Genomic DNA, 27,884 nt, shown 5'->3' with positions numbered 1-27,884 from the left:
AAGGTAACAGTGATACTTAATATTATAATTTTCTTGAAAACTGAAACATTCATCGTTTTGATTTAAGTAATTGTACAGTTGTTTGAGATGTATTTTATAATAATGGTGAATCAGTTGTGGAGCTAATTAGCATCTTCTTCAATGGTTGATTCGTTCAACATTTCTGCCTCTGGATCAAACAATCTCTAAAATCATTCAATTTCACGATGTTTCAACTTTACCTTATCGGAACGATGCCGTTTTGAGAAATAATGACGTGGCAGAACATTCTGTTGTGTTGTACCCTACGCGATGATACAAATATTATTGACCAGAGCGTAACCAATAAAGCAGTTGCAATCCGTTCACAACCTTGAACGCTGTCGTTTAAGCTTCTGTATCTGAAATTCTGAATTCTGAATTCTTCTCCAACCTTCCTTCGTCGACCTTTCTTCTCATCTCAATCTCCATGTCTCCTCCTCATTCTCTTCTCCTTCTTTTCTCTTCCATGTTTTTCTTCACCTATTTCCCAGGTAATTTGCAGTTTTCGTTATTTCTTTCCTTTATTTGTTCGTTTGCAGGTTTCATGAAACATAAAACTAACTAACTGTTGGTAGCACAGGGTTGGTTGTGTCTGCGGACGTGACGCTGAGCTCGATTGAGATCTACACAACCCACGAGTGGCTAAAAGCCACTCCATCGCTCTATTTTCAGTGCAAAGGGGACAACAAAACCGAATTGCTTGACGTTAAAGAAACCAACGTTTCTTATACTTTTAAGGGTGAAGAGTCTTGGCAGGTTCCTCCTTGTCCCCTTTTGTTTTTTAAGCTTTTCCACAAATATTTTTAATTTGAGTTTTATTTTATTAGTCATGAGAGAGTGATCACAGGAAAGAGGAGTGATCAAATGAATTTAATTCTCATTATTAGGTTTGTAGAGTGTTTATATGGAACGGGATTATTGCAATATGCAATTCGTTGAACTAGGATGCATTCTATGTAAGTAGCTCTGTGTAATGTACTGATTGGGAGTTATTCTTTTATGTGGAGCTGTCTGAATAGTTATTTGGTTACGTAATGCTTGAGAGATGCGTAGTGAGAAATTTTCCCTGAGCTTAAGAAATGGGTTAGAGAGCCTTCTCTTGTGTCAGGAACCATATGATATAACAATCATTCTCGACAGATGTTTAGTTTGTTTGTTCATGACAGACTACTTTGGAACACGTTGGTTGTTGCAATATAGAACCAGGGTGCAAGTGCATTTGACATTCAGATCACAAAGTAGAGAAGCCATTGAAGCTCACATGTTGTAGAACCGAGGCCTCTGTATTCTGCCTTTGAGGAGGAGCAAGCAACAGTTTGCTGCTTCTAAGTGCGCCAAGATATGACGGACAAACCAAGAAAGAAACAAAGTCCTGGGATTGATCAAGAAGTCCAAGCAACCAGCAGGCCAATCAGCTTTTGAAAACCAAACAACTGCAAAGCAAGAGACCTGGGAAAGAATAAAAGCCGATCTGGGCAACCCTTCATATATTTGAGAACCCTGCAAGCAGCTTGGTAGTGAACCAAAGTTGGATGAGAAACAAAGTTGTTCAGCTGCTGAATATACTCTCGCGAGGATGAGATAAAGCAATCTCCCTCTATGACGCCTATTCGATGGAACATCTTCATAAGGCTTTCTTCAATCTTGACGGATCTTAAATGGAAGGGTCCAGTGGTGTTTGAACTGGTTTGGATCTTAAGTTACTATATTCAGCAACAGGGTCCAAACATTACTTTCTCTCACAAATGAAATTGTTTGGAATGGGAAGCATTCAAACCAAGGAAAAACTTAAGGATTCCCGAATGTGTTGGAACTCTATCGAAGAATTTCCTGCACAGATGATATCATCCATATCAACTAGAAGTCTTGTGAAATTAGTACTAGTAGTATTGACAAAGAGATAGTGGTCTGAGAGCAAAAATTGCTTGGAAAGCTCAGCGGCTGCATGAGATAAAAAGTGCTTAGAGGACATGGTGGTTATTAGAAAGCAAAAATATCCTCAAAAGCATTGCGGTCGCTGAAGAGAAAAAAAATGCTCAGAGAGCACAGGGACTATCACAGAGCAAAAATAAACCAAGGGAGTGGTGGCTGCCGAAGAGCAAAAAGGCTCAGAAGGTGAAGCAGCGGCTTGAGAGAAAAAGGAGTTAGAGGGTGCAGCGGCTGCTAGAGAGCAAAATGGATCGAAGGGTGCGATGGGGGCTGGAGACCAAAACGGGTCAATAGGCACAATGACTGCTAGAGAGAGCGGCTATCAAAGAGCAAAAAAGGTTCACTCCATGGTGACTTCCGAAGAGCATGACGGCTGGCAAAGAGAAAAAATGCTTGGAGGGCACAGCGACTGTCAGATTTGGTCGTTGCATGGCAAGGCAATGCCAGTGGTGGCCATCGTGAGCTAGAAAAAGCTCACTAGACGGTTTTCAGTGGTGAACAATGACACCAACTAATTGTGAAACACGGTAAAAACAAAAGGCACAGAAACTAAAAAACATACATGGTTTCTAAAAAAATTACACCTATTAGTAGTGGCTCCAAGGAAAACTCGGATTAGGTTCCCTTCTCGCTAGGTTCTTGATACCATGTTGAGAAAAGAGAAACTGAAAAGGCATAGGATGAATTCCGTATCTTTAGACAACGACGGAGCTATTCAATTTATAGAGGAAAAAACATAATTACAAAAATATTTAATTTTCCTATTTTAGGTGAATTACATAAATATAGAATAAATCTAGTTGATCCTAATATATAAATATAGAATCATATTTATAGGGTTCTAACATATCTACTAGATTCTAACAACACTCAATTGATGTACATGCAAACTTTGGATGCATGCATGCAAACAATTGTAAACTTTGGAACCACAGAACGTATCAAAGTAATCCTGCCCTTCAACCTCATGACAACCTTTGGCAACAAGTCAAGCTAGGAATCGCTCAATAGATCCATCACCTCATTGCCTTATTTTATATCGCAATTTTCTATTAATGGGTTTCAAATGACTAGGAAGATCAACTAGTTTCCAAGTCCCTTTGCTCCTTGTAGCTATGAGCTCACCCAGCATCAAATGGTTCCAACATTCTTATTCATTTGCCTCAGCATTAGATTAGAGACTTACAACGCAACATGTGTGGTAATCAGATGAGAAAAACAACAAATGGAAGGGAAAAGCATAAAAAACATGACAAGAAAGAAGGAAGTATAAGGAAGAAGAATTTTCTGAATAAGTTGAGAAGCTGCATATGTACTTAGCAAGGTGACGTGGCTGATGTCTAGCCTGTGTGGATCTTCTTGGTTGAGGTTCAGCCTATGCAAAGTTAGGTAACCGAGAAGATTTTATTATACTAGTGGACTATTATCAAAATAAAGTACAGGAGGGAAACTCTTGTGATTCTACAAAGTGATATTCCCAAGAAGTATGAAATCATAAGCTATCACTGTCAACCTTTAAGGGAAAGAATATCTCATGGAAAATCACATTGCGGTATTATAAACGCTTTTCTGCTATTGCAATCTAGCGACCATATCCCTTTGTTCCCATTTTATAACCTATAAAGAAGGCATTTTCTAGCTCAGGGTTCAGGTCTGGTAACATAGTGATTGAAAGACTTTGAGATCACTATAATAAACTATGTAGCAAACTGTAAGGGGTTTTCTTTTATGAAATGCGGTTATAAACTAGGAACTGGTTTATGATGTCAGTGACATGGGTAAGGGCATATGACAAAAATTATATAATTTTTAGAATGGGAAAAGGTTATATACTTGCATAAGTATATGTTGGTGCTTCCTCTCAATTCTCTGGTTTAGTAAGGGAGATTCAACGTAAGATTTTCTGGGGAATTATTTCATCAGATGCATAAAGCTGACAAATCAGAAATTCAGGTCCATTATCTGTACAAATCAGGTTCACTCATGCATCATGCTGAGTTTCTTCCCAGAACAAAAAAATTCTAAATATGAGACTCACCTTCTGTACTTTAGCTTTGGGTTTCCACTATGTAATGCATATAGATCTACTAAAATCATTCGATACAGATAAAAATGTATTTGTGTCCATGAATAGAAGCAATGAACAAGGGTCCCCATGTGTCAAAATCTAGCAATTCAGATCTCTTAGAAGCTTTTTTATGATTAAGAGTTTATGGTAGTCTCTTCTGGCTAGCATAATGGCATACATATTGAATTCTTATTGACTAAAATGAAAGGTTGAAGAAAGGCTACTTCTTAAGGACATTCTCCGACATAACAAGTGTTCCAGCAAAAGTGTCCTAATGCAGTCTTGGCTCAGGTATGGAATTGGAAATATCATTGACATTGGGTACAACTTGAACTTGAGCTTGATTGACATCAATCACCGAATTCCTTCAACTTTATCTGCAAAGCCATTTGACCACTAGGATTTTAGATGCTCCAGAATTCACTGACTCATGAAATTCAAGAGTACAACTCAAGAAATGTTGAGAAAATCAGAATTAATTCTTCCCCTTTGGTGTAGATACAAAATGGGCACTTGCGAAAGCAATAAGCAAATAATAGAAAATAGAGCAAATAAAATAATGACACCGAGAATTTTTAATGTGGAAAAACTTCCTCTACTTGAGGAATAAAAACTCATGGGACCTAGTCCAGAAAATGTCTCCACTATGAAAATAAGATTACAATATTTGTTTCTCTCACTCTGTGAGCATAACACTCAATCTCACTCAACAAGGATGGAATACAACGTCTCTCTAACCTTTCACTAAGATTTCTAATCTCACACTATGGTGGATATCAACTCTCTCTTTTACTCTCTATATTGCTCTTTTCACCATGTTTTTCTCTTCCTCACAAGTTCCCTTTATATAGAGAATGAGAGAAAGCCTTATGACATAAAGAGTTAGTGGGTAATTGAAGCTCATCACATTTTCAAGAGAGAGTTATAATTTCAAGACTTTTGGAATAGTCATCATTGAATATACTCAATGAATCAGTTATCAAGATTAATTGATCATGGTCCCCATTAGAATAAGGAGGGATTCCCAACAAGAGATCACAGCTTGGACACTGAAATAGATTGAAATAAAATTCTTGGTGTTAGAGAACATTAGTGAGATATAAGGTGGATGAATAATTCAAAGTTCCTGAATAATGTGCAGTCACAGTTTCCAATTGGTAGTGTGATTGATTGGCTTAATTCTATTTGTAAGTATTGAACCAATCAGGGATAAACATATTTGATTGTTGGCTCCATGGTCTAATATCCAATAACCAATACTTTTTTTTTATCAACAAAGAATAAATAAAATAAAATGAGACACTTTAAGAGTGCCCCAATCATTATACAAATAATCCCAACACAAACTTCTTATCCCCCAATCAGCTGGGGATCCCACAGACATTACAACACATCAACCACATTAACATACAATAACAAGAGTACATCAATATACAATTACATCAACCCTTCAAATGAACACATTCTTAAGATAAGACACAAAAATCCAACAACTAAACTCAATCTTTGCCAACAAACAAAAGTAAACCAAACACCCAAGCTTAAAACTCATCAAACCGACCCTGCAATGAGGATATAGCAGCCAAAAAACCTGCACAAAACACATCACATCTTTCAAATGTGGACAAATCGTTAAACAAGAATCACCAAACATCAGTCTCTCAAATATCTCATATAACATAAAGGTTTCAAACACCAATCCGAGTAGGATAAATCAACCAGTCTTTCCTTCGCCATAACCCAAGACCAAAATCTTCAAACCAACCCTGTCAAGAAGAAACAAAAGCCAAGAAAACCTGCACAAAACACACCAAAACTACCAAACCTGGACAAAACGTTAAACATAAATCACCAAACATCAATCTCTCAAATATTTCATACAACAGAGAGGTTCCAAACACCAATCCGAGTAAGAGAAATCAATCAATCTTTTCTTCATCGTAATCCAAGATCAAGTCTTCCTTTGTACCAAAGTGAAAACCTCAACTAGATCCACACACCCATTCTTAAAAACCACTCTATTCCTATGGTTCCAAATTTCACCTATATACCTACTCAAATCCCCCCCCCCCCCCCCCCCCCCCCCCCCCAACACCTAGCAATAGCATGTTTCAAACCTATAGGTTTAATCATCTTAAAGTGCACTTGTGCATCACAATGTAAATCCCCAGTCACTCGAGACACAGTCCCCAAATTCTCCAAGAAACCCTACACACAAAAAATAGATGACTTACCATTTCTTCTTCCACACTACATAAGGGACAACAGTCACAAACCAGAGAATTACCACGCCTATCTAAGAACCAATACTGACACGCGGAAAAAAGTTAAGACAGAGACATCATAAGGTGGATTGAGATCCTGGCTTGGTTTATGGCTAATGTTAGAAGAGAGGCTGACCTTATTTCAAGTGTGTTTTCTTTGTAGAAGAATGTCACATGTACAGAATATTTATGGCAAAGGAATTGCGTACTGCAATGCCTTAGCTAAGATGAATCCAATAATAGCTCTATGTATAGTTAAAATTGCAAAATATTCACTGCTTGGTAGTTATTTAGTTAATTTGAGCTGGGTGGGTACTTAATTGGTTATGATGAGGCCAGTCATCTTTTAGCTCTAGTAACAATGAGGTTTAAAAATCAATTATTTGAAATCCTTGCTTCTTTGTACACACTACTGTTATTTTTAATTTAGGCAATTAGCTCATCTTGTTTTACCAAAAAACAACTATTAGACTGGTTTGCTTAATCATTAAATTCAAGTGACTTTGCATTTGTAATTTCAAATGTTACTTTATGAGATTTCGCTCAATCATTACTTATGAATTTGCTATGTGGTTCCAGCCTTTAACTAATTTCTTCGGTAAAAAGTGTAAACGATGTGGAGTCTATGAGGAAAACAAAATTCTTTATGATGATGTGTTTGACGAGTGGGAATTGTGTCCTTCTGATTTTACCACCCCTGATGGAAGATATATCCACTTCAAGGAAAAAGAATTCAATGCTAGTTTTCTCTGCCCAGACTGCTTACCTATTTCTGGTGGTGAGTTTCTTGCTACCTTTTTTTTTGGGAAACTCCTTACAGATATCATGGCATTAGACTTCACAGACAACTGTGTGATAGTAGTTGTGACATATATGATTCCAATGCAACAATTATGAAGTTATCGAAAGTAAACAAATTCAACTTCTGTCTATGGTTCTTTTAATCTCTAATATGGTGCTTACAGTTCAATTTTGTAATTTTCAAAACAGTGCTTAGTAACCTCAATTATGTCGCAATTGATGACCTGTGTAGAAGATTATTTGGTTAAGAATCTAAACAAAATAATAAATTATCTTAACCTTTTTACCCGTAACCAACTAGACAAGGATTAATAGGTATTAATTAACACAAGGTAGGGCTTATTTATCTTAAACTTCAATTCTATCAGCTAAGTATCTTCAATATTATATATAATCTGTGGTCTGAATCCACCTAAAGGGATAAGTCTTGACTATTGCTGATATTATTACCACATGTTTAAGATAGTTCTCTCTTCAATCTTCATTCATTTTGTTCTTGTGAGTCTGCGAATTACTGGGATTGCCCAAATTAAGTTTCTTCCACTTCTGCTCCCTTTTTAATTAACCTTTCAAGTTGTTTTCCTAGTTATTTTTCTCGTGCATGAATGCTTCTTTACTTCATTAGTTGCTAATATATGTTTGCGGAAAAAAATGTGTAGTTTCTGTCTCTGCACCGCCTTCCAAGAATCAATATCAAAGTAAAAAAGGAATGCATGGAGCAGTTATCGTTTTGCTAACTATTTTGGTCTTAGCCATATTGACTCTAGCAATACTGGTTATATACAAGTATTGGCAAAAGAAGAAGAGGGAGCAGGATCAGGCTCGGTTTATGAAGCTATTTGAAGATGGTGATGACATTGAGGATGAGCTCGGCCTCGGAACTATAATATGACAGCAAACAAGTTCCCTCCTGTACAGTTGGTTTACCTCACAATTTTGTTTAAGATAATGATTGAGAAAATATTTTATTGTTCATATTACCTGTACATACTACTACTGCACATTTATGTATGGCTGTTTTGAACTTCACCTGACAGAAATGCGTTAACAATCTGGAAAAAAAACTAAGCTCTCATTGATTCATCCTTTCTCAAATGAGATTAGAGGAGTACATTATTCAACTTAGACGTGTGTAGCCTCTACCAGTGGAACTAAGGCCTAGATGCTACTGTACGTGCGGTTAAAATTGAATAGCAACTCTAAAACCAGTCCTTGAGGTAAAACAGAAAGGGTGTTTCAAATTGAACACGGTCTCTCAATTAGGAATCAATTAGGAAGTTGGTTACTTGTTCTTATTTAGTTAGCTTTCTTGCTGACTAGAAAGTGGAAAATAAAACTGTTCAACAGGTTATGCTGATGAAAAGTTTGTAAAATAGGGAGAGAAAATAGTTTATCCCTGAAAATTGATGGCAAAATAGAGCCCTTGTGACAATCAGGTGTTTGTTTCTCAAAGTATATATATACACTACCTGTGACAAGGTCAATCCAAACTAGAAAGGTAAATTGATTGTAATTATTAGCACTGCAGCTATGGGTTGATGAAAACTGGATATCTCAGCTTTTTGTGGGGATGATTCTGATTGTTAATTTATTCCATATTTGTGAGGATACTAGTTTGGACTAATCATTTGTTTTGGAATAATATAACAAAATAATCAATAAACAGAGCGGTGCCTTTGAGCTTTGAACATTAATTTTAATTGCCAGTAATTGTCACTATTATTACCATTATCTAAAAACAACATATTTAACTTTTTATCACATTTAAGAGTAAACTACACTCAAATGTGTTGTGTTTTATTGAACTGCACTGGATATACATCTATTATTTAAGATCACTTTTACAAATTTAAATCTTCAGTCTCACTTTGAAGTCCCACTCTCTATCCCACCAATGAAATCTTCAGCCACTGCATATTGGTTTTTGCATTGGACCAATCCAACACATTACCAACATCAGGAGCACTATTATCACGCTTTGGCAATTCGGCCTTTAAAGACAAATTATTAGAGAAATGAACTTCTTCACTTACCTTAAAAAGTAGCCTGGAGAAATTGATGAATAGAAAGTCAATTGTCTTATATATTAATTGATCTCGCAAAGGATTTTTACTCTGTTTTCTCTGTAACAACAACTTGTAGAGCAATTTTAGAATTGGATAAAAACATATACATGATAACTTTTTATATCATGTTTTATTTTTTTCTCAAGAAGTATCATTTCCCCGGGTCCGATCTTAAAATATGTAAGTGATGTCAAATAGGTCTTGAAATATGAGAAGTATCAAATAAGTCCTTCAGAAAAATTTAAAACATTTGAGTCTTTAAATTTTTCATTCAGTCCTTCCATCAATAATTTTGTTAACTCGAGATTATCTCTTAGATTAAGTATCATTCTAACACTTTTTTTTAATCTTAGATAATGTTTTTCGTTTAAATTAGACGCGTAAAGAAATAATGTATCTTTAACTAATTTTAAATTATAAAAAATGCATTAGTCATTTTCTTTTCTAATTTCACATTCAAAATTGCAAAACGATGAAGGAGGATTGTTAGTATGATTGATATGTAACAAGCAAACAATTCAATTATGATTGCATTTCATAAGCAAACAATTCACTTATGTTTCATTGCATTTCATAAGTAAACAGTTCAATTATGTTCCATTGTGTTTCATAGAATAAGATTTCATGAAATGATAAAAGGAGGATTTGTACTATGATTGATATGTTATAAATAAGAAATCTAAAATTGAAATATTTAGGATACATCATCATTAGATATTGAATAATTTGTATATGATCTAAAACTGTAAACTCAATGACATATGTATATTATATTTTTGTGATTGGCCTCTCCATAATATAACACTTCTGAGTCTTTCTAAGAAAAACAGTTGCACAGTTGAGATACACGTGTTAAATTACCATTGTTATTAACTAAATCAAGTGTATTTGACACTAATTATTATGACTATCACTAATAGTTGCCCCTTGAACATAATAATAGAAGTATATTATTACTTTACATGAAGTGATGAGATTAGAGTTTGAAGAGTTTGTTATAAGTTACAATATTGAAAGAGAATGAAATAGTTTATTGGATTTGAATGTTTTCCTGTGTTTATTAACTAGATTTATAATATTTTTTATAAGTATAAAATAATTTGGACCATTGCAATCATGGTCATCACATTAGTTGAGGCAATATGGATTGCTCCTTTGTACTGTGATAAATAATTATATGCAGCAAAAAACCTAATGCACATGAACAATAATGTCGTGAGAACCAATGTATTAAGATCATTACACTTGTCAACGCAAATATGGATTTTAGACTTGAATATGAAGGATACTATGCATTCATATTCGTTGTGTGCAAAGAAATAATCTAACAGTGTGGATCAATATTTTGTATTGTCATAAAATATGTTTTGCACCACATCATATACCATGCGGTTTTTACTAAACTTTATAAAATAAACAGATTCAATAAATTCTCTTAAGATATATTCTCATTATGTATATATATTCTAAATAACTTTCATATTATTTTAAAAAATAATTTTAAGTTTAACTTATTATGAAGTGACAAATGAAATCTGTATGAAATGAATGAAGTGACAAATGAAATCTCTTTACGGTCATTTAATCATTTTAATATTTATGATATTCATACGCTGGAATCCTATTTAAAATACTTCCCCATCACATCTTCATTAATTATAATAAAATATAAAGACACAAAAATTGTTCCATTGATAATGATTTAATTTTGGTAATGGTGTTCGCGACATATATGTTATGTCCATGATTCCGTGGAGTGATCCCTAGAATTTTTTGAGCAGTTGTTTATAAGTACCATAAATTTGAACAGGCCAGAGGAATGTTAAACTTAATAATTATGGAAATACCCATGATAAAGAGATGATTGAGACCTGTACTCTAAGTTTTGTTGCAAACAAATTTGACAGATGACATAAAATTGACACAATTAAATGTTGTTTATCGTCCATAATGGATTTGTGGTGCTATTAAATGCTATCTTATTACAATCATTTTATTACTACAACTATTATTATAATGTTATCATTATCACTTATTTTCTTAATATGATTTGATAGATTAATGTAAATATTGTTATTATTGTCATAGGCCTTAACTAATTTTCTACTTGTAATCTAAAAACTTTTACAAATTCAATTTAGTTTTGTGAAAAAATTGACATAAAGTAAATCATTTTAGTTAGATCTATATCATAACTTCTTAGACAAAAGATCATTGTATCTTTCTTCGAAAACATTTATGCATTCATTTCCCGAGAACATTAAATTAAAACATACCGATTAGCAAGCTAGAAATAAAGAAATAAAAAAAATTTCAAATTTTGTTTTTTTGAAAAAAATATATAACGTAATCCTTTTCACCTCCAAACAATGATGTCGAAATACATTTAACAATAAACTAATAGAGGAATAGGAATATTCGATTTACTACAAATTAGATGATAACCATAGTTGAATGGATTCCAAAATCCTACGAGATCACACTAAGACTCGACCAGGTAGTTTCTCAATACTGTTATGATTGTCTAATTAAAATAATCGTCAAATCCTTAAGATCTTTCGAGTCAAGCTTCAAAACATGCAAGATTTAAATTTCGCTCACAATAATTTATATTGGATTAAAATATCCCGACTCTTGAACTAATTCATGCGCACCATATTCTAGCTGAGCCACACACGCTAGTTGTTGACCAGCAAGAATCTGAATAATAAGCATGCATGGATACATACGTACATAAAACATTTTCATAAACACAAGTCTCAATTAAACTGGAGTGCATTTTATAATCCAGATATAAACTGGGCCAGAATCCCGATCTCTAACCAAAAAGTACTATCTAGGGTGATTGTGAGCGGCGAGGATTGTCATCATCTTCATCAATGGGGCTCCTGTCATCATCCCTAGGGCTCCGGCTGGGGCTCCGGCTGCGCCCATTAGATTTAGGGCTATCATAGCCCCTCACATTCCGGTCCCTTGCAGGACTAGCAGGGCTTCGACTTTTCCCTCTTGGACCATCACTCAAGTCAGACCCATCTCGCTGAGTGACCAACCTATCATCATTAGGGGGAGATGTGTCACTTCTCTTCTGTGGGCTGCTACGGTCCGGTGATGCACTATGCTTCCTTATCTTGGAAGGCCGAGGACTCCGTGACCTATCTTCAGAAACTGGGCTTCTTGCTCTTCTGACAGGAGATCTAGATCGACTGGCAAAAAAAATAGGTGACCAAAACACAGGTTACAAGCTTATTACAACAAAAATACTGACTAGAGAAACAACAGATAATTGCATTAGAAGATTATTAGAACCCAACCTGTAGCTGCGGTCACGGCTGTAGCTTCGATCCCTGCTTCTCCCACGACGAGGAGACCATGATCTGACTGGTGATCGTGAAAGACTCCGGCCACGCCTGCTGGTGCTACAGAACAAATTCAAAGACACATACAATATTTAAAGCGCACAAAATTCATTGAAAAAACAATAGTTAAGTTAAGAACGTATCAACCCGATGATGCAGAGGGGTTTGGAAAAAAACCAGGGCCTACCTCAGCTTTTTGGGACTGTTCTTGCAGTTCTTCTCTATATGACCTCTTTCCCCACAGCGGTAGCATTTGTTCTTCCAATCCCCAGCTTTGCAATCTCGGGCCCAATGACCATCAATGCCACAGTTAAAGCATCGTCCAGATCCAGGAGGTGGACCCCGACCCAAGTATTCACGAGAACCACGTGGACCCTGAATTAAAAAATAGAGATCAGATGAAAAAACAATTAAGAAGCAATAAAGACTACCAAAATTGGTTAAAAAATTCAAAGAACAATAGCAATGAAAATAGAGATGCATTGGTCCAGAAGAAATTGAATATGTGTATGAAGTTCTAAAGGAAACTGTTAAGACTGAAAAAAGAGACCATCAACTAATTGCCCGTTGTTGATAACTATGGGGAGAATAATGTGCAGAAATAGAGGCAGGCACTAAGGACATTAAAGTCCAACAATGGAATAAATCCCTATAAGCTACAATAAAGTCCAACAAACATGCATTAAAGAATGGAGCAAGCACTTACAGATGAACACTGAACTGTACACAGGTTATATGCGTTAAATAACACTACAGAAACTATGAAAAGCATCCTTTAGATAGTCAATTACAATTGAGAAGACCAAATCTTACTAAAACTAAAATGCAAATAAACTTTAAATTTAACTGGTTCCTACCCCCTTGGCAAATTCAACAATAATACGACTTCCTTCAAAGTCACGGCCATCCAAGTTATATCTAGCATCATCCGCATCCCGAGGATCGCTAAATTCCTGTTCAAAAGCTGTCAGTACCAAGCCGATAAAGTAACAGAATCTTACCATCATTTACAACTGAATTCTTCCGAGCAGACATTAATAGCCACCTTGGATCAAAGGCATGAGGAGAAATGGAAGTCAAAAGAAATAGACAAAAGATCAAGAATAGGGTGGCAACTTACAACAAAGGCGAAATCATTCTTCATATCCACACCTCGAACTCTGCGGAAATGGTTTCCAGAAACAGTAAGGCCATCATTACTTAACTACTGGAACTGTATACAACGCCCCTCAAAGACGGACTAAACACCAGTTTGTGATTGTTGCCATTTCCATAAAAAACACGCAATAACATTACAGAAAGAATCGCCAAAGTCAACACTCGACAGGAATTTCCATCAATTCCACCAAGGCCAACCTCCCAACACAGACCTCCAGGTTTAGAGAAAACCACAGAAACCTTCAACAAGATTATTCATGTTAAAACATGACACCTAGGGGATTCGGTTCCCACGCATAACATGACAAATAACAATACAAATCCAAGCTCAGATAAAACCTGTACATCACCACCCTAAGTTTCAGCATAAAACAAGGTCGACAGCCGACGGCAACAAATCACTAACTTAACTCCCTAGCCAATGTAAACAATAAAGATGAATCACACAATTCCAAACATCAATTACAAAAAGTCAAGCAATTTAAACATTAAATAGATAGGACAAAACAACGTAAAACATCCTGACCACTCTAAGCAAGAAATGAAGTACTAAAGAACAAAGCCAATCTTCCATATAGACAAACAAACAAGCATGGAATAACAACAAAAACATGTTAAAAATTAAAAGGTCAAATAGCCCCTTTACAAGTAAGCATGGTAGTTAAAAGACGGACCCAAACTGTGTTGTCGGCCTCAACACTGTAATAACAGTTATTTGTCTGAAATTTTCTGTAACATGAAGAATCGCGATGAATCCACAACCGCAATCTCAAAACTTGCATGTAAATAACATTGCTTTTGAAAATGGCTGAGGTTGCGTAGAAAAATAATCAAGTCTATGGTTCTCTATATAATTCGAAAGATAAGAATTAATGATTAAAAAAAGGGGAATTACCTTCCATATCTGCCGAAAACACGCTCCAGATCACGGGAACGGGTATTCTGAGACAAGCGTCCCACGTACAGGCGTGTATTGCCATATTTATCATCATAGCGAGGCATCGTTGATTGCTTCTAGTTCTGCAAAATAAACAAAATGAAATTTCGGGGTTAATTATGAAAGCGGTCACACAGACCCCTTCTCTCAGCAGAAACAAAAATCTGAAATTGAAATAAAGGGGAATGGATTATGGAAAAAATAATTGAATTTCAAACATTTGGTCAATTTCAAAAACCTACTTAGCAGAAAACAAACAAATCGGTAAATTATTAAATCAGAAATTGATGAGAAGAGAAACATCCAGAGAGAAATTCCAATAGAGACTAGCACCAAAAGTGGAAAAGGCGAATCAAACAATTGGAAGAAATAGAGGGAATAGAAAGGATACCCCGGAGCGGATTGATGTTTTTGTCCAAACCTAACCCTTTCAAAGTAGATCGGCTACTATCCGATGATTGATTTATAGAAGACCTCTGCCACATATCTCTATACATTCTTTTTGTTAATTGGGCCAGAAATTGGGCTTTTCATGAAAAATAAACATGAAAGGACAAATGCTAATGCATCCTGCACTCCCATAATTTAAACATGCACCTCGATACATTTTAAATGGATATTCATTTTTAGTTCTAAATTATATAATTCAAAAAAATTTAGAATGTGAGACATTAACTTCTAACTTTTTATATTCATTCACCCTTAATCTCTAAACTATTTATTAAAATCTTCTTTTAATCTTGTAATATAATAATAATAATAATAATAATAAATTATTTTTTGTTTTATTTTATTATTTTAACATTAGACATGTTACAGTTTTTTATGATATACCATTTTTTAAGGATTGTACTGATTAATTTTTAAAATTAAATTTAAGTACAAAGCACACTTAAAATTTAATATTTTAATTTTAGTTTAATGAAAGAGAACTAGTATAAAACAAAATACGAAAAAGAATATAATAATTAAAAGTATACAAATTTAAATTGTGTGTGTAAATAAAAGATAAAAAGTTTAAATTTATTAACGCTAAAATTATAAATATTCTAAAATATATTTTTATCAATAAATTGAATTTTGTGTAAAATTTCATTTTAATGTGTATATTCCTAGTATTTTACTTTTCTTAACTATTTGAATAATAATTTTACCAAAATACTTTTTAATAAGCTAGTTTAACACTTTAACTCTATCAGTTACTAATAACTACTCTTTTCAGCTTCTACTTAATTTTTTCAACTAGTTTTTCAAACATAAATTTAGAATAAATATTACACCCAACGCCTTGTTACATTAAATACAATCGTATTGATAATTAGTATGTTAATATTTTATTAAAATTAAGATAAAAAAAAATTCGTGTTTATTTTAACAGATATTATTTTTAAATGAATAAAAAACAATGATTTTCCTAATTAAATACAATATTAAATTCTAACTATTGCAGAATTTTATCTTATTACTTAATATAAATAAGTTTTAAATTTTGTTTCTACTGGTTGATTTTTACAATTTTCAATATATAATAAAAATAGGAAATTCGGTAATTTTGGTTGCTATATTATCTTGATGTATCAATCCAATGAGTACATGTGCACAAACAATGAATAAAAAGATAAAATTTTAATGTATCATTTTCCTAAGTGAAAAAAGTTTTTTTAGCAGTAATCCACCTGCAAAATATTCTTAATGTTCGAATCTATAAGAATTTTACGGAAATATCAATGTATCAGTGTATTAAGTGGAAAAGGATGAGTGACCAATTTCGTTGATGTTATCATGTACTTATAAATTTTTAGGTTCTTAGAATAAATACTTAATAACCAAACAAGCATAATTAGTTATATAAGTATATGTCTAATATTGTATATTTTCCAGTCTAATATTTGCTTATCTAAGTTGTTTAGATAGATCTGAATTATTTAGATATAGTTAAATATTTTTTTATAATTGTATTTGGTTATGAACATATCTCTAAATTCTTGGATACAAATTCAAAATTCATATATATAATTATATAGATGAATCATTTTGTAAAATAAATAAAATTTATTATATCGACTCATTATATGTTAACTTTGTATAATTAATTATGAGGTTGAATTTTCAACATTCCTCTTAATGGTCGATGCTTCAAAACCTTTTCATCGTAACCAAATTTATTGAGTATTACAGTTGATTTTTTTATATTTTAAAACAAATATCACATAAAAGGAAATTTTCAATATGCATATACGAGAGATTTATATTTAGGCAACTTACGTTTCATCTCTGATAAGATATTGCCATAAGATAAGATTTGATGCTTGAGAACTTTGTTGTTTTGCACGAAAAACAAATCACTTTAAACTTTTGACTCTTTTATATTCAAATGTCCCTCTCAACCTTCATTTCTTTATAGCCAACGTTTCTTAAGAATTTTCTCTCATTGTCAGTCGTCATGTTTTTCCATTATCAACGAAAAAATTGTTAAAAAATTATGACGTCCTTCAACGAAATTTCCAGAAGTGTTCCAATAATCAATTCACTTCCTTAAAGCATTAATAAGCAGAACCGGTTTTATAACTAAAATAAAGACAAGAAATAACAAAAAAATACCTCCAAAAACCTGCTTTAATTTAAAAAGTAGAACTTGAAATGATGGCAAAGGCTACAGTAAACCAGTATGACAGGTGGTTCACGTATTTCATTGTTATAAACCATTAGATTAATCGTTTGTGTGATATGTCTGTTTACACAATTCGTGCAACAAATTTTTCCATGTCGACGGAGACGATTGTCGGCAACAGTGTTCCTTCCCCGAGCCTCCACCTTTTTCTTCTGCTATCCTTCGCTATCACTGCAATTGATTTTCCCCTTCTCTACTTTCATACCTCCATCCCTAACAAGTATATGTACGACTGAATCCAAGACTTACAAAACTAAACCCAAAAATAGATTAATGAAAAGAAATAAACTTTAGTGAAAACATCATTCAATGTCGATTTCACCATCAAGAAGTACCTCCCTTGGATCCCAACGTGATCCTCAACCTCGTTGTTGAACTCATCATGCATGGTGACTTATCTGTCATTTATCTTAAGTGGGGGGCAATAACAACATCCTGACATACACTACGGTTACCGACATATACGCACCGCTCCTTGTTCTGCGTCACAAGTTTTCCGATTCCAATAGAGGTTGATGGTGTGGAAAACGCACTAACCTTAGGCAATGTCACAGATGGTGGATGATGATGATTGCGGATAAGGATAGCGAAAGAGGGCGAACGTTTAACGGTGGAGAGTGCCTTTGGTAACGGCAACGACAAGATGAATATAATGGCATATAAAATTAGTTCCCGTATATCACATGGTCAAGTCCACCGTAGCTTTACTTCGAAACGATGAATATCTAGTTATTCCAAGGTGAGAAAGTTTTCATAAGAAATAATAACAATCAAGCATCGTACTATTTTTTAAACCTCCAGATAATGAATGAACAATGACTTCACAAATTCTCTCGAAGACGAATTCGATAAACTTTGCATGAATGGCTTCCACAATCCAATGCGCTAACTATTGACGTCAAACTCGATTAATCGGTTGTTTCACGTAACACTGTTTTGATTATAACAGTAATTATCAAAAATATGAAAATAAATAGAAAAGGCTTGTATAAGTTAAGTTTAAAAGATGCAAAGCATGCAAGATTTAAATTTCTCAAAATACTTATGCTTGAAATAATCCCAACACTTGAAACAAATTCATGCATTCCATATTCAATGTAAGGTAAGCAAGCAACACATGTTGCTTGACCAACATGAATTTGAAATATAGCATGCACACATAAAACCGTTTTCATAAACAATAGTCACAGAATTAATTGGAGTGCATTCAAGATACAAACTGGACCCCGTCCTGACCTCATTTATCAGAAAGTACTTTCTAAGGTGACTGTGAGCGGCGGTGGTTGTCATCATCTTCATCAATGGGGCTCCTGTCATCATCCCTAGGACTACGGCTGGGACTGCCACTACGTCCATTAGCTTTAGGGCTATCATAGCCCCGCACATTACGGTCCCTTGCAGGGCTTCTACTTTTCCCTCTTGAACCATCACTGTATTCAGACCCATCTCGCTGATTGACCAACCTATCATTACCAGGAGATCTGACACCTCCCTTCTGGGGGCTGCCTCGGTCAGGCGATGCACTATGCCTCCTTATTTTGGAGGGCTGAGGACTCCGTGATCTATCTTCAGAAACTGGGCTACGTTCTCTCCTAACAGGAGGAGATCTCGATCGACTGGCCAGAACAAAAGTGCAACTCAGCACATAAACAGCTGACTAGTGAAACAACATACTATTTAACTGAAATTGTAGTATCATTGATACCATAAAGATTAGAAACAACCAAGAATCCAACCTGTAGCTTCGGTCACGGCTGTAGCTTCTATCCCTGCTTCTCCCACGACGAGGAGAACGTGACCTCACAGGTGATCGAGAACGACTGCGTCCACGTCTGCTGCTGCGAATATTCAATTCGGAAACATTAGTTTAAAGCTCATGAATTCCATTAGAAAGTAACAACCAAATTAAAAACACACGTACAATAAGTTTGGAAACCACATCATGCCTACCTCAGTTTTTTGGGACTGTTCTTGCAGTTCTTCTCTATATGACCTCTTTCCCCACAGCGGTAACACTTATTCTTCCAATCCCCAGCTTTGCAATCACGAGCCCAATGACCATCAATGCCACAGTTAAAGCATCGTCCAGATCCAGGCGGTGGACCCCGACCCATGTATTCCCGGGAACCACGAGGACCCTGATTAATCAAATATCAGATGACAAAATAAATTAACAAGCAATGTATCAAAATGTGCTCACACTAGTCAATGAACACTGGCAATGAAATTACAAAATGACAGGGTCACGAAAAGATTGAATATCTGTTTATTAAGTTTTGAAGAAAACAATTAGTAAAGTAATAAAAGTCAATCAGAAAAAGGTAAACATAAGAGACATTGTCATTTAATTAAAATTTATTCTTGTACTAGAATTTATATACAAAAAATGAATAGGCTGATGACACAACTACGAAGTCAAAGAACAAAAATATTTAAATACTAAAATAGGTATTCAAAAAAGTTAAATACCACCCACATTAAAATAAGGCAGAGAAATATTGGAATCGTTGGACCCAACGGACACCCGACAAACGAGAAAATCAATTATAAGAATATTCTTGTGCAGATAATACCATGAAGGGAAAATTCATACCCCCTTGGCAAACTCCACAATAATACGACTTCCTTCAACGTCACGACCATCCAAGTTATATCTAGCTTCATCAGCATCTCGAGGATCGCTAAATTCCTGTTCAAAATATGTCAGGAACAAGACAATAAAGTAACACAGCTTACCACCATTTACAACTGAATTCCTCAGAGCAGATACTAAAAGCCACCTTGGAGCAAAGGCAGATACTAAGCCACCTTGGAGCAAAGGCATGAGGAGAAAATGAAGTCAAATGAAACAAATAAAGACAAGAATAGATGACAACTTACAACAAAGGCGAAATCATTCTTCATATCCACACCTCGAACTCTGCGGAAATTGTTTCCAGAAACAGTAAGGCCATCATTACTTAACAACTCTGTATACATCGCCCCTCACAGACGAACTAAACACCAGTTTGTGATTGTTGCCATTTCCATAAAAAACACGCAATAACATTACAGAAAGAATCGCCAAAGTCAACACTCGACAGGAATTTCCATCAATTCCACCAAGGCCAACCTCCCAACACAGACCTCCAGGTTTAGAGAAAACCTCAGAAACCTTCAAACAGATCATTCATGTTAAAACATGACACCTAGGGGATTTGGTTCCCACGCATAACATGACAAATAACCAATGCAAATCCAAGCTCAAAAAAAGCTTGGGGAAAACCTGTATATCATCCCCTAAGTGTCAGCATAAAACATGGTCGACACCCCACGCCAACTTATCACTGACTTGGATCCTTGCCAATGCAAACAATAAAATGAAAAATTACAGGCATTAATTTGCACAATTCAGACAATACATGACAACGGACACCATCCTGCAAAATTCTAAGCGACAAATAAGGACTGAAAAAATAAAGCCATTCATCAAAATAGGCACACAAGCAAAACTTGGAATAATAAAAAAATTATTGATATATTTTAAAGGATAAGAAACATGATTAAAGAGGGGAATTACCTTCCATATCTGCCGAAGACACGCTCCAGATCACGGGAACGAGTATCCAAAGACAGACGACCCACATACAGGCGGGTATTTCCATACTTATCATCATAGCGAGGCATCGTTGCTTCTAGCTCTGCAAAATATACAACTGAAATTTCGGAATTAATCATGGAAGAGGCTACACAGAGACCCCAATCTCAAAAGAAATACACAACCAAATCTACAAGCATATAAAAACAAAACAAAAATTATATAAAGGTGCACGGAAAGTTGATAACTAAATTGAATTTCAAACATGCAATTGATTCTAAACCTAAATCGGAAAAGGAAATCGATTAAATATTAATTACGGATTGATGGATAGAATCATGCAAAGAGAAGATCCGATAGAGACGATAACTAAAAAAGTGAAAAGAGGAATCGAATTGAATCGAAGAGTTACCTCGTAGCGGATTGGCGTTTCACCCGAAACCTAACCCTTTCAAAGTGGAGCGCTTTCTCTCCAAAGATTTATTTATATAAGACCACTGCCACATATGTCCGCAGATATTTTTTTCCTTTTATTTGAAAGAGGAATTGGGCCAACATTTGGGCTTCTGATGGATTTATAAAGGCCGACTTTTGTAATTATAGTTTTTAAATGATTTGAGAATATAATAAAAATATATTTTACATAAAAGATAAAAGTATTGCAAATATATCACAAAAGAATTTATGATTTTTAATAAGTTAAAATTGGTATTCGTATTCACCATGATTCTTTCAAAAAAATATTAATTATGACCTAAAAATCTGCTAAATAAAAAACATAAATAATGTTTTAACCTCCCTTCCAAATATATCAAAGGATGTCCGGTGCAGTAGGAGGTGAAGGAGGGGAGAACAATGCAGAGAATGATGGGAAAACGGAAATGCTATTTTGAGATAATCTAATTATCAATAAGACGATTTTAAATTGATACAAGAACTGCATTTAAAAATATAAAATAGTAATCTACTTTTTTAAAGATAATTAATTAAGCTGAATGTAAAGGAAATTGATAATATAACCTGGATAAAATTCTAAAGTTGCTAGCCATGGTTTAAAGATACAAGTTTGGTGTTTTGTCTTCACAAGCTATCCTTTTTTTTTTTTTATTCACATTTTTTTATAAATTTATAAATAATTAATTAAAATATAGAAAAATAATATAATCACACATATATATAATTTTATAAGAAAAATAGTATTAAAAAGTTTATATAATCATCATTTAAAAAAAATATTTAATTATTTTAAAATAAAATAAAATATTTAATTATTTTTTATTTATTAAAGAGTAAATAAACTACATTTGAACAACAAGTGGAACAATTACACTTGCAACATCAACCACCAAATTAACAACAAAATGAGCATGGATATGTTATGTTCCATGATGTGCAAGTGACTTAATTTTTGAATTAAGTTATCTTTGACTTATTTTATGTAATGAGACTTCAATTATGTTATGTTCGAATTGAAATTAAATGTGGGTTATATTTTATGTTAAGTGTATTGGATCATGCTTAATTGTTGTATTTAATATTATAGTTTTAATACAATTGATAATAGTTTGTTGAACTTTGAATATGTTAGATTATTTCATATGTGGATATGTTTAATGTTTCATATAATGATTGAAATGAACATTTTGAAAAATGCATGATTACCTACAAATTTACCCACGAAATCAAGTTCGAGAGTAATACATACGAACTAGTTGGTGGTAATACCTACGAACTAAAGTTGAGTTGGTTGGTAATATTTGTGCATTAGAGTTGGTGGATATTATCTACAGACTAAAATTGATGGATAATACCACATTTTGAGTTTCTCACAGACTCATCATCAGTAGGTAAACTACATGTTTAGATTACTCACGAATCTTTGTGTGTGGACACTACAAAAATAACTTTTATTAGAAAGGGCCAAAGGCGGACACTAATCACAAAAAGTTCACGCAAAGATGCAATTAACGTGGGCTTTGCCTTCACACAACTTTGAAGCTAATTTTCTTGTCGCAAAAATATTGTCGGGTGCGTGGCGTCGCAATAAGTTGGCTTGCGTGGGCTTTGCCTACAAGTTGCCAACACAAAAAATTACAAATGTTAACTTAAGCAGTGGCTTAGCCTTGGACAGAAAGTGAGGGCTTAGGCTTAGCTAGGGGGACAATAAAATTAGCGTGGACTTAGCCTTGGATAAGGGGACAATAAAATTAAAAATAAAGCGTGGACTTAGCCTTGGATAGTGGGACAATAAAATTAGAATAAAGCAAGGACTTGACCTTGGTAAAGTGACAATGAAACTAGAATGGGCTTAACCTTAAATATGTGGACACATAATTTTTTTTTGTAGCACTATTTTAAAAAAAGAAAAAACCAGAATTTTATAAACAAATTACTCGATAATTTTATAGCCGAGTATGCAACATCATAAATAGGTATTTTGAAAATCACAAAGAGGGAGAGAAATTCAATCTTTTGTTTGAAAAAAATGAATGGGAGTAAAGAGAATTCAACACAAAACAATCTGCCAAATCAACTAGAGACGACTTCAAATGTCACAGAAACCCTACTCTTGATACCAGATTCTCCCAAAACTGTCCCACTGGAGTTTACGGTTCACACTTAACTGGCCAAAACAGAGTCAAATTGATTCTCTAACCATATTATAATTGTATCTTTCTCCCTTTTATTTTAAATTTAAATTTGTAGATATCTTAAATACAGAAAATATCTTCAGAACAAGCATCATCCTCAAATTGCCAAAACTCTTCCTTACCCAATTTCCATGACTCAGCCACAGAGAAAGAACTTCGATGTTTGTCAAAAATGTCTTACCTAAGTTAAAACACTCAATCCATTGGACAAACTATGTTAAAAGGTTCTTGAACAATTTTCCCCTATTTGATTACTATCTTTTACAGAATCAGAAATTCAATCTCTTGACAAAACAGATCCAGGAATTGAGGTTGGTTGTGCGATGAATTGGGAAACATTAGAGCTGCTGCGAGATCCAATCTCTTGACAGAAAACCGGAGAACCTGTTGGCTTTTGTAAATTCATAAGCCAAGCTGTACTAAAGGCACCGTCAATTGTCATTGCAGAACTCTCATAGCTAAAATCACTAATCAACTGAGAACTCAACCGAATTTCCTGCCAGACATATAAGATAGACTAAGAATTTGATTCTCATGTTCTACAACTGTCACCAACAAAAGAATAATCACAAAGATTTTTACAACCTTGCAAACATTAACTGGGCAAGTACTGAGCTTCATGCTAGTTTTTGGACCAAATGATAGCAAGGGCCGTTGAACATGCTGCAATGAAGACACTACATGATGTAAAATGGTGCAGTAAATTTTCAAGTGTCAGTACCCACTAACAAGACTTAAGATCTACTTTAAGTTAGTATAGAGCTCGAAATCACTTAAATAAACAAACATTAATTGTATACTTTAAAATGCATGGACTGCGGATTCAACTTCAACAATAATTAATATTATTGAGATCTTAAAATTTATTAGAATTAGGTCATATTTCAAAACACACCTAAACTGTGCAACATCAGTTATGATCTAATCCCCAATTTCCATCTTCAAGAAATTGTTCACTAGAGTTTCAAGAAAGTGATCCTCAATTACTTATTCTAGCCGTAGTTAGTTATGCCAGCTATAGTTTGTATCCTAGTCATCTTTTCTATTAAAGGTAGTTAGAGAGACTGCTTCCAATATTTCTGCTAGAGATTTAATAAAAATTAATGACAGAAAACTTTCTTTCGTTCCAATTATCAGTTTCTCAATTTTTTTTTTCAAAACACAATAGCAATAGAAACAAGAACAGTCTCTGAGACTAGAGAGAATAAAATGGGAAGTTCATACCTAAGATATGGATCAATGACAGATTTAGGGACTCAATTCTTTAAGGGAGAGACCTTTTCCCATCTCAACAAATCATTTTTGCTAGGTAGGGTGCAAAATTGATGCTATAGTTTGAAGTATATGTACCATAACCAAATTCTAAGTGAATTTTGATCTAAAGGAAAGTCCAGTATAACATACAAAACTGTATTATACAATCAATCCATTTAACATTTATATGGACTCAAAGTCAATCCTTCCCTAAAGCCTTCCTTAAGACTTCTAGTGCCATCCTAGCATATACTTAATCTATCTCAATGAAGACTATGCAGAAATATTTTTGTTTCCTTCTCATAGATACATCACACCCTGCAGTAGACATAAAGCTTTTAAGGTTGACATCCCTGACATAAAAACTCAAACACCAGAAAATGCAGGTCTCATCTCAATCAACACTTGACAACTCTTTCTTATTTCAACAGTGTAACTCGTGTACTTAATTGTCGGTAATTTGCACAATTCTTCTGTGTCTCTCCTATATTCTTATACTAAACAGATCAAACTATTTGAGGTTTGAATATTTTAAGAAGCTAGCTCAACCTTACAGAACTAGTTTGAACAATGAGGTTTGCACTTACCTACATACTATAATTTAATTATATTTATAGTCAATGTGGAATTCCAATAATATGTCCACAAGACAAATATAGTTATAAATGTATAATTCACAGCAAACGACAAAAGCTATAGATGACGGGAATGAAAAGGTTTACACAATTGCATATGTAGAGATTCTAAATTCAACAAATATCAATGGCAGTAAATTCAGGATTAGGAGTATTAATAAAAGGAGGAATCCTACCAACCACATTGAAGACTACCATTTGAAAGCAAGTTATTTTACTACCTTGCCAACAATTTACTTGTTAAAGACTTTTTGTATTGCTTCTTTAGTAACACAGAAGTACACAACAAACAATAGCAATAGGATAACGATGCCAATGATTTTGTTGGGTGGGAGTCAATTGCAATTACTAAGGTTACAATGAATATCCATTGATGATGAACGAGAAAAAATCAATGATACCATGTTCCCGCTTGCTTTATATCTAATTACTCAACAAATGATCCCAAATATAGATCAATGCTGTCAGAGAGATGAAATAAAGAAACAACTGTTCAATTACCGGTAATCAAAATAACAATGAAGATTCTCCAAAGCAGAAAGATAATCATCATGAGAAAGACCATTCAGGTAGCTCAAAAAGTGAACCTGGATTGATGTGAAACTCAAAATCATGGCTAATATTAATGAAATAAATCGACAGGGAATAGTACTAAAAACTCTAATAAACTTAACTAACCCGATGCAGTTCAGGTGCCAATTTTTGTAGCTGTTGTAGAATAATCTCAAGTCCATTGTAAGATACAGCATTACCGTTCCTGAATGATATGAATACGACTTGAAAGTTAATATAATTCCTATGCACTGCTACAACAAGTTCTTTTGAAATTAGAAAAATCAGGAAAGTTCTAGATTTGCAAGTTATTTACTTTTTCAATAGTATCAGCTTGCTCCTGTAAGTACCCTTGTACCTGCCAGTTTGTTCGCAGAAATACTGCACCACTCTGATCAACATCTCGCAGAATATTACTTGAAGAGTCCCCATAAGGACTAACTACTCTAACTTTCTCACTCTGTTTGGATACTGAATCAGCAGGCACATCAATATCTGTGCACGTGAGTTCCACCATTATCAGTAAGTTGTGTCATTGTATTAAACATTGTTTTCAAAAGCAAAGGCATAAATAGAGAAACTCAAAGAAGTGCAGAAGAAACAAAAAAGTGGGATTTGGTTATTTGGTAAATTCCTGGTCTATATTTTTCAAGTGCTTCCCAAACTACAGAAAACACCAAAATAACAAACTCATGAAGTTACTATACCGTCAACTAAACTCAGAAGAGTCTTGGGTGCATGAAGATGAAACGGAACAACTCCACTAGCATCCTTTCTTGCTTCAATTTCCTCTGAAACCTTTTCATAGACAAAGTTCTCCAGGTCCATGTTCTCATATTCTGAATATGTCTCCAGATTACTACTACAATCATCTAAACTATGTTCTTCATAGGAAGGACAATTTGAGAGTTCTTCTTTACAATAGTTCATGAGGTTCTTCTTTAAATTATTGGAACCACTACCAGCTACAAAATACCAAAAACCAAACAGTATTGAAAATGCCTAAAAGAAGGCATAACCAGTGACTAAATCTAATAACCCAGCAACCAGAAACACAGTGTTAGGGCACAATCGAGATGGATTGAAAACGAAAGGAAATGCGAAACTTACAGTGTTAGGGCACAATCAAGAACACAGTCGTACTCCGGTCGCAATGCTTGAATGCTCAACAGAGAGTACTCTGGTCGTAATGCTTGAATGCTCAACACAGAGAGAGATTCGAATGGAGGGAAGATGTGAGAATCTTGCTGATGCTGAGGAAAAGTGGAGTGAAGTGAGTATTGCGTGAAGAGAATTGCTTCAGAATTGAAAAATGAAAGAAGAAAAAGAAAAGAAAAATAAAAGAAGAAAAAGAAAAGAAGGGATTAAAGTAAAGCATAAATAAAAATTAATTATTTGTGTGTAATTTGCGTGGGTTTAACCTTCATATTATTTAAATTTAATTTTAAAACTTTTAGCATGGGCTTAACCTTCAAATATTTAAATTTTAATTATTTTTATAATTTTAGTAGCTGCCATTTCAGCAACGCAACCATTATTATTATTTTTTTTAAGTTTAGGTGAGAATAACTCACGCTTTCCTCACACCTTATTTAATTTATTTTAATAATGAAGGTTTAATGGACACTAATTAGTGTCCACTTATGGCCTTCAATATTTGTTTGCGGCTAAATTAAGATTTCTTTGTAGTGGAATAATTCGTGAGGTAATGCTGATGAGTTAAACTCTTAAGCAGGACGAGCGTGCGACATGAGAATGCAACCATGAGTCTCCATCTCCATTTTTTGCATTTTTTTCCTTTTTCAATCGTTGCTAGTTGAAGGTTGAGTCTCCATCTCCATTCCTATGATGAATTTCTTTCTTCAGTCTTTGCGAGTTGGAGACTCAACCCTAGATTTTGTCCCATCTAGATTCTTTCCTTTTGTGTAATATTGATTGATGTGT

At 34.2% G+C, this 27,884-nt stretch overlaps 4 protein-coding genes across 26 annotated transcripts; 1 reads left to right on the top strand and 3 right to left on the bottom strand.

Moving 5' to 3' along the window:
* The first annotated feature begins 125 nt into the window (after positions 1 to 125).
* LOC137814404 (uncharacterized) lies at positions 126 to 8,112 on the top strand. Its single transcript, XM_068617120.1, has 4 exons — positions 126 to 512; positions 602 to 777; positions 6,862 to 7,060; positions 7,743 to 8,112. Exons 1-4 carry the CDS (start codon positions 449 to 451, stop codon positions 7,973 to 7,975), a joined length of 672 nt encoding a protein of 223 aa, XP_068473221.1. The 5' UTR covers positions 126 to 448; the 3' UTR covers positions 7,976 to 8,112.
* A 3,628-nt stretch (positions 8,113 to 11,740) lies between these two features.
* Positions 11,741 to 15,126, bottom strand: LOC137814407 (serine/arginine-rich splicing factor RS2Z32-like). Of its 2 annotated transcripts, none has more exons than XM_068617124.1 (7): positions 14,992 to 15,126; positions 14,559 to 14,683; positions 13,626 to 13,665; positions 13,363 to 13,458; positions 12,693 to 12,880; positions 12,461 to 12,565; positions 11,741 to 12,352 (listed from the first exon to the last, which is right to left on the bottom strand). In XM_068617124.1, the coding sequence occupies exons 2-7, from the start codon at positions 14,663 to 14,665 to the stop codon at positions 11,986 to 11,988; spliced, it is 903 nt and encodes a 300-aa protein (XP_068473225.1). In that variant the 5' UTR covers positions 14,666 to 14,683; positions 14,992 to 15,126; the 3' UTR covers positions 11,741 to 11,985. The 2 variants fall into 2 exon arrangements, with proteins under 2 accessions (XP_068473225.1, XP_068473226.1); XM_068617125.1 differs by having other exon boundaries at positions 13,626 to 13,903; positions 14,992 to 15,065.
* A 3,168-nt stretch (positions 15,127 to 18,294) lies between these two features.
* LOC137814408 (serine/arginine-rich splicing factor RS2Z32-like) lies at positions 18,295 to 21,401 on the bottom strand. 13 transcript variants are annotated; one of them, XM_068617132.1, is made up of 8 exons: positions 21,261 to 21,352; positions 20,831 to 20,966; positions 20,537 to 20,609; positions 20,152 to 20,425; positions 19,865 to 19,960; positions 19,222 to 19,409; positions 19,008 to 19,109; positions 18,295 to 18,887 (listed from the first exon to the last, which is right to left on the bottom strand). In XM_068617132.1, exons 4-8 carry the CDS (start codon positions 20,248 to 20,250, stop codon positions 18,530 to 18,532), a joined length of 843 nt encoding a protein of 280 aa, XP_068473233.1. In that variant the 5' UTR covers positions 20,251 to 20,425; positions 20,537 to 20,609; positions 20,831 to 20,966; positions 21,261 to 21,352; the 3' UTR covers positions 18,295 to 18,529. The 13 variants fall into 13 exon arrangements, with proteins under 13 accessions (XP_068473233.1, XP_068473238.1, XP_068473227.1 ...); XM_068617137.1 differs by having other exon boundaries at positions 19,008 to 19,106; XM_068617126.1 differs by lacking the exon at positions 20,537 to 20,609 and having other exon boundaries at positions 20,152 to 20,191; positions 21,261 to 21,401.
* A 2,105-nt stretch (positions 21,402 to 23,506) lies between these two features.
* LOC137814402 (anaphase-promoting complex subunit 5-like) lies at positions 23,507 to 27,244 on the bottom strand. 10 transcript variants are annotated; one of them, XR_011081642.1, is made up of 7 exons: positions 27,051 to 27,244; positions 26,648 to 26,905; positions 26,257 to 26,435; positions 26,067 to 26,145; positions 25,890 to 25,975; positions 24,085 to 24,176; positions 23,507 to 23,995 (listed from the first exon to the last, which is right to left on the bottom strand). XR_011081642.1 is itself a non-coding variant. In XM_068617113.1 (6 exons), exons 3-6 carry the CDS (start codon positions 26,370 to 26,372, stop codon positions 23,777 to 23,779), a joined length of 492 nt encoding a protein of 163 aa, XP_068473214.1. In that variant the 5' UTR covers positions 26,373 to 26,435; positions 26,648 to 26,905; positions 27,051 to 27,244; the 3' UTR covers positions 23,507 to 23,776. The 10 variants fall into 10 exon arrangements, 6 of the variants coding, with proteins under 6 accessions (XP_068473214.1, XP_068473216.1, XP_068473217.1 ...); XR_011081641.1 differs by having other exon boundaries at positions 24,085 to 24,162; XR_011081643.1 differs by having other exon boundaries at positions 24,085 to 24,162; positions 26,299 to 26,435.
* Positions 27,245 to 27,884: the final 640 nt, after the last annotated feature.

The sequence above is a fragment of the Phaseolus vulgaris genome, chromosome 1, assembly GCF_000499845.2.
Source record: "Phaseolus vulgaris cultivar G19833 chromosome 1, P. vulgaris v2.0, whole genome shotgun sequence".
Lineage (NCBI taxonomy): Eukaryota > Viridiplantae > Streptophyta > Magnoliopsida > Fabales > Fabaceae > Phaseolus > Phaseolus vulgaris.
The sequence above is the reverse complement of the archived record's forward strand: the minus strand, read 5'-3'. Positions and strand labels throughout refer to the sequence as shown.

Bases quoted from the DNA above. Each gene is read 5' to 3' on its own strand.
- LOC137814404 (XM_068617120.1), top strand. From the start codon at position 449: ATGTCTCCTCCTCATTCTCTTCTCCTTCTTTTCTCTTCCATGTTTTTC. The intron at 513-601 runs GTAATTTGCAGT...TTGGTAGCACAG, and splicing joins TTTCTTCACCTATTTCCCAG to GGTTGGTTGTGTCTGCGGAC. The intron at 778-6,861 runs GTTCCTCCTTGT...ATGTGGTTCCAG, and splicing joins AGGGTGAAGAGTCTTGGCAG to CCTTTAACTAATTTCTTCGG.
- LOC137814407 (XM_068617124.1), bottom strand. From the start codon at position 14,665: ATGCCTCGCTATGATGATAAATATGGCAATACACGCCTGTACGTGGGA. The intron at 13,666-14,558 runs GTAATTCCCCTT...CCATTTCCGCAG, and splicing joins GTTTTCGGCAGATATGGAAG to AGTTCGAGGTGTGGATATGA. The intron at 13,459-13,625 runs GTAAGTTGCCAC...GCTTTTGAACAG, and splicing joins AGAATGATTTCGCCTTTGTT to GAATTTAGCGATCCTCGGGA.
- LOC137814408 (XM_068617126.1), bottom strand. From the start codon at position 20,937: ATGCCTCGCTATGATGATAAGTATGGAAATACCCGCCTGTATGTGGGT. The intron at 19,961-20,151 runs GTAAGTTGTCAT...TATTTTGAACAG, and splicing joins AGAATGATTTCGCCTTTGTT to GAATTTAGCGATCCTCGAGA. The intron at 19,110-19,221 runs GTAGGCATGATG...GAATATTCGCAG, and splicing joins AACAGTCCCAAAAAACTGAG to CAGCAGACGTGGACGCAGTC.
- LOC137814402 (XM_068617113.1), bottom strand. From the start codon at position 26,372: ATGGGGACTCTTCAAGTAATATTCTGCGAGATGTTGATCAGAGTGGTG. The intron at 24,163-26,066 runs GTTAGTTAAGTT...TCTTCATTGCAG, and splicing joins TGGCACCTGAACTGCATCGG to CATGTTCAACGGCCCTTGCT. The intron at 23,996-24,084 runs GTTGTAAAAATC...TATGTCTGGCAG, and splicing joins GCCCAGTTAATGTTTGCAAG to GAAATTCGGTTGAGTTCTCA.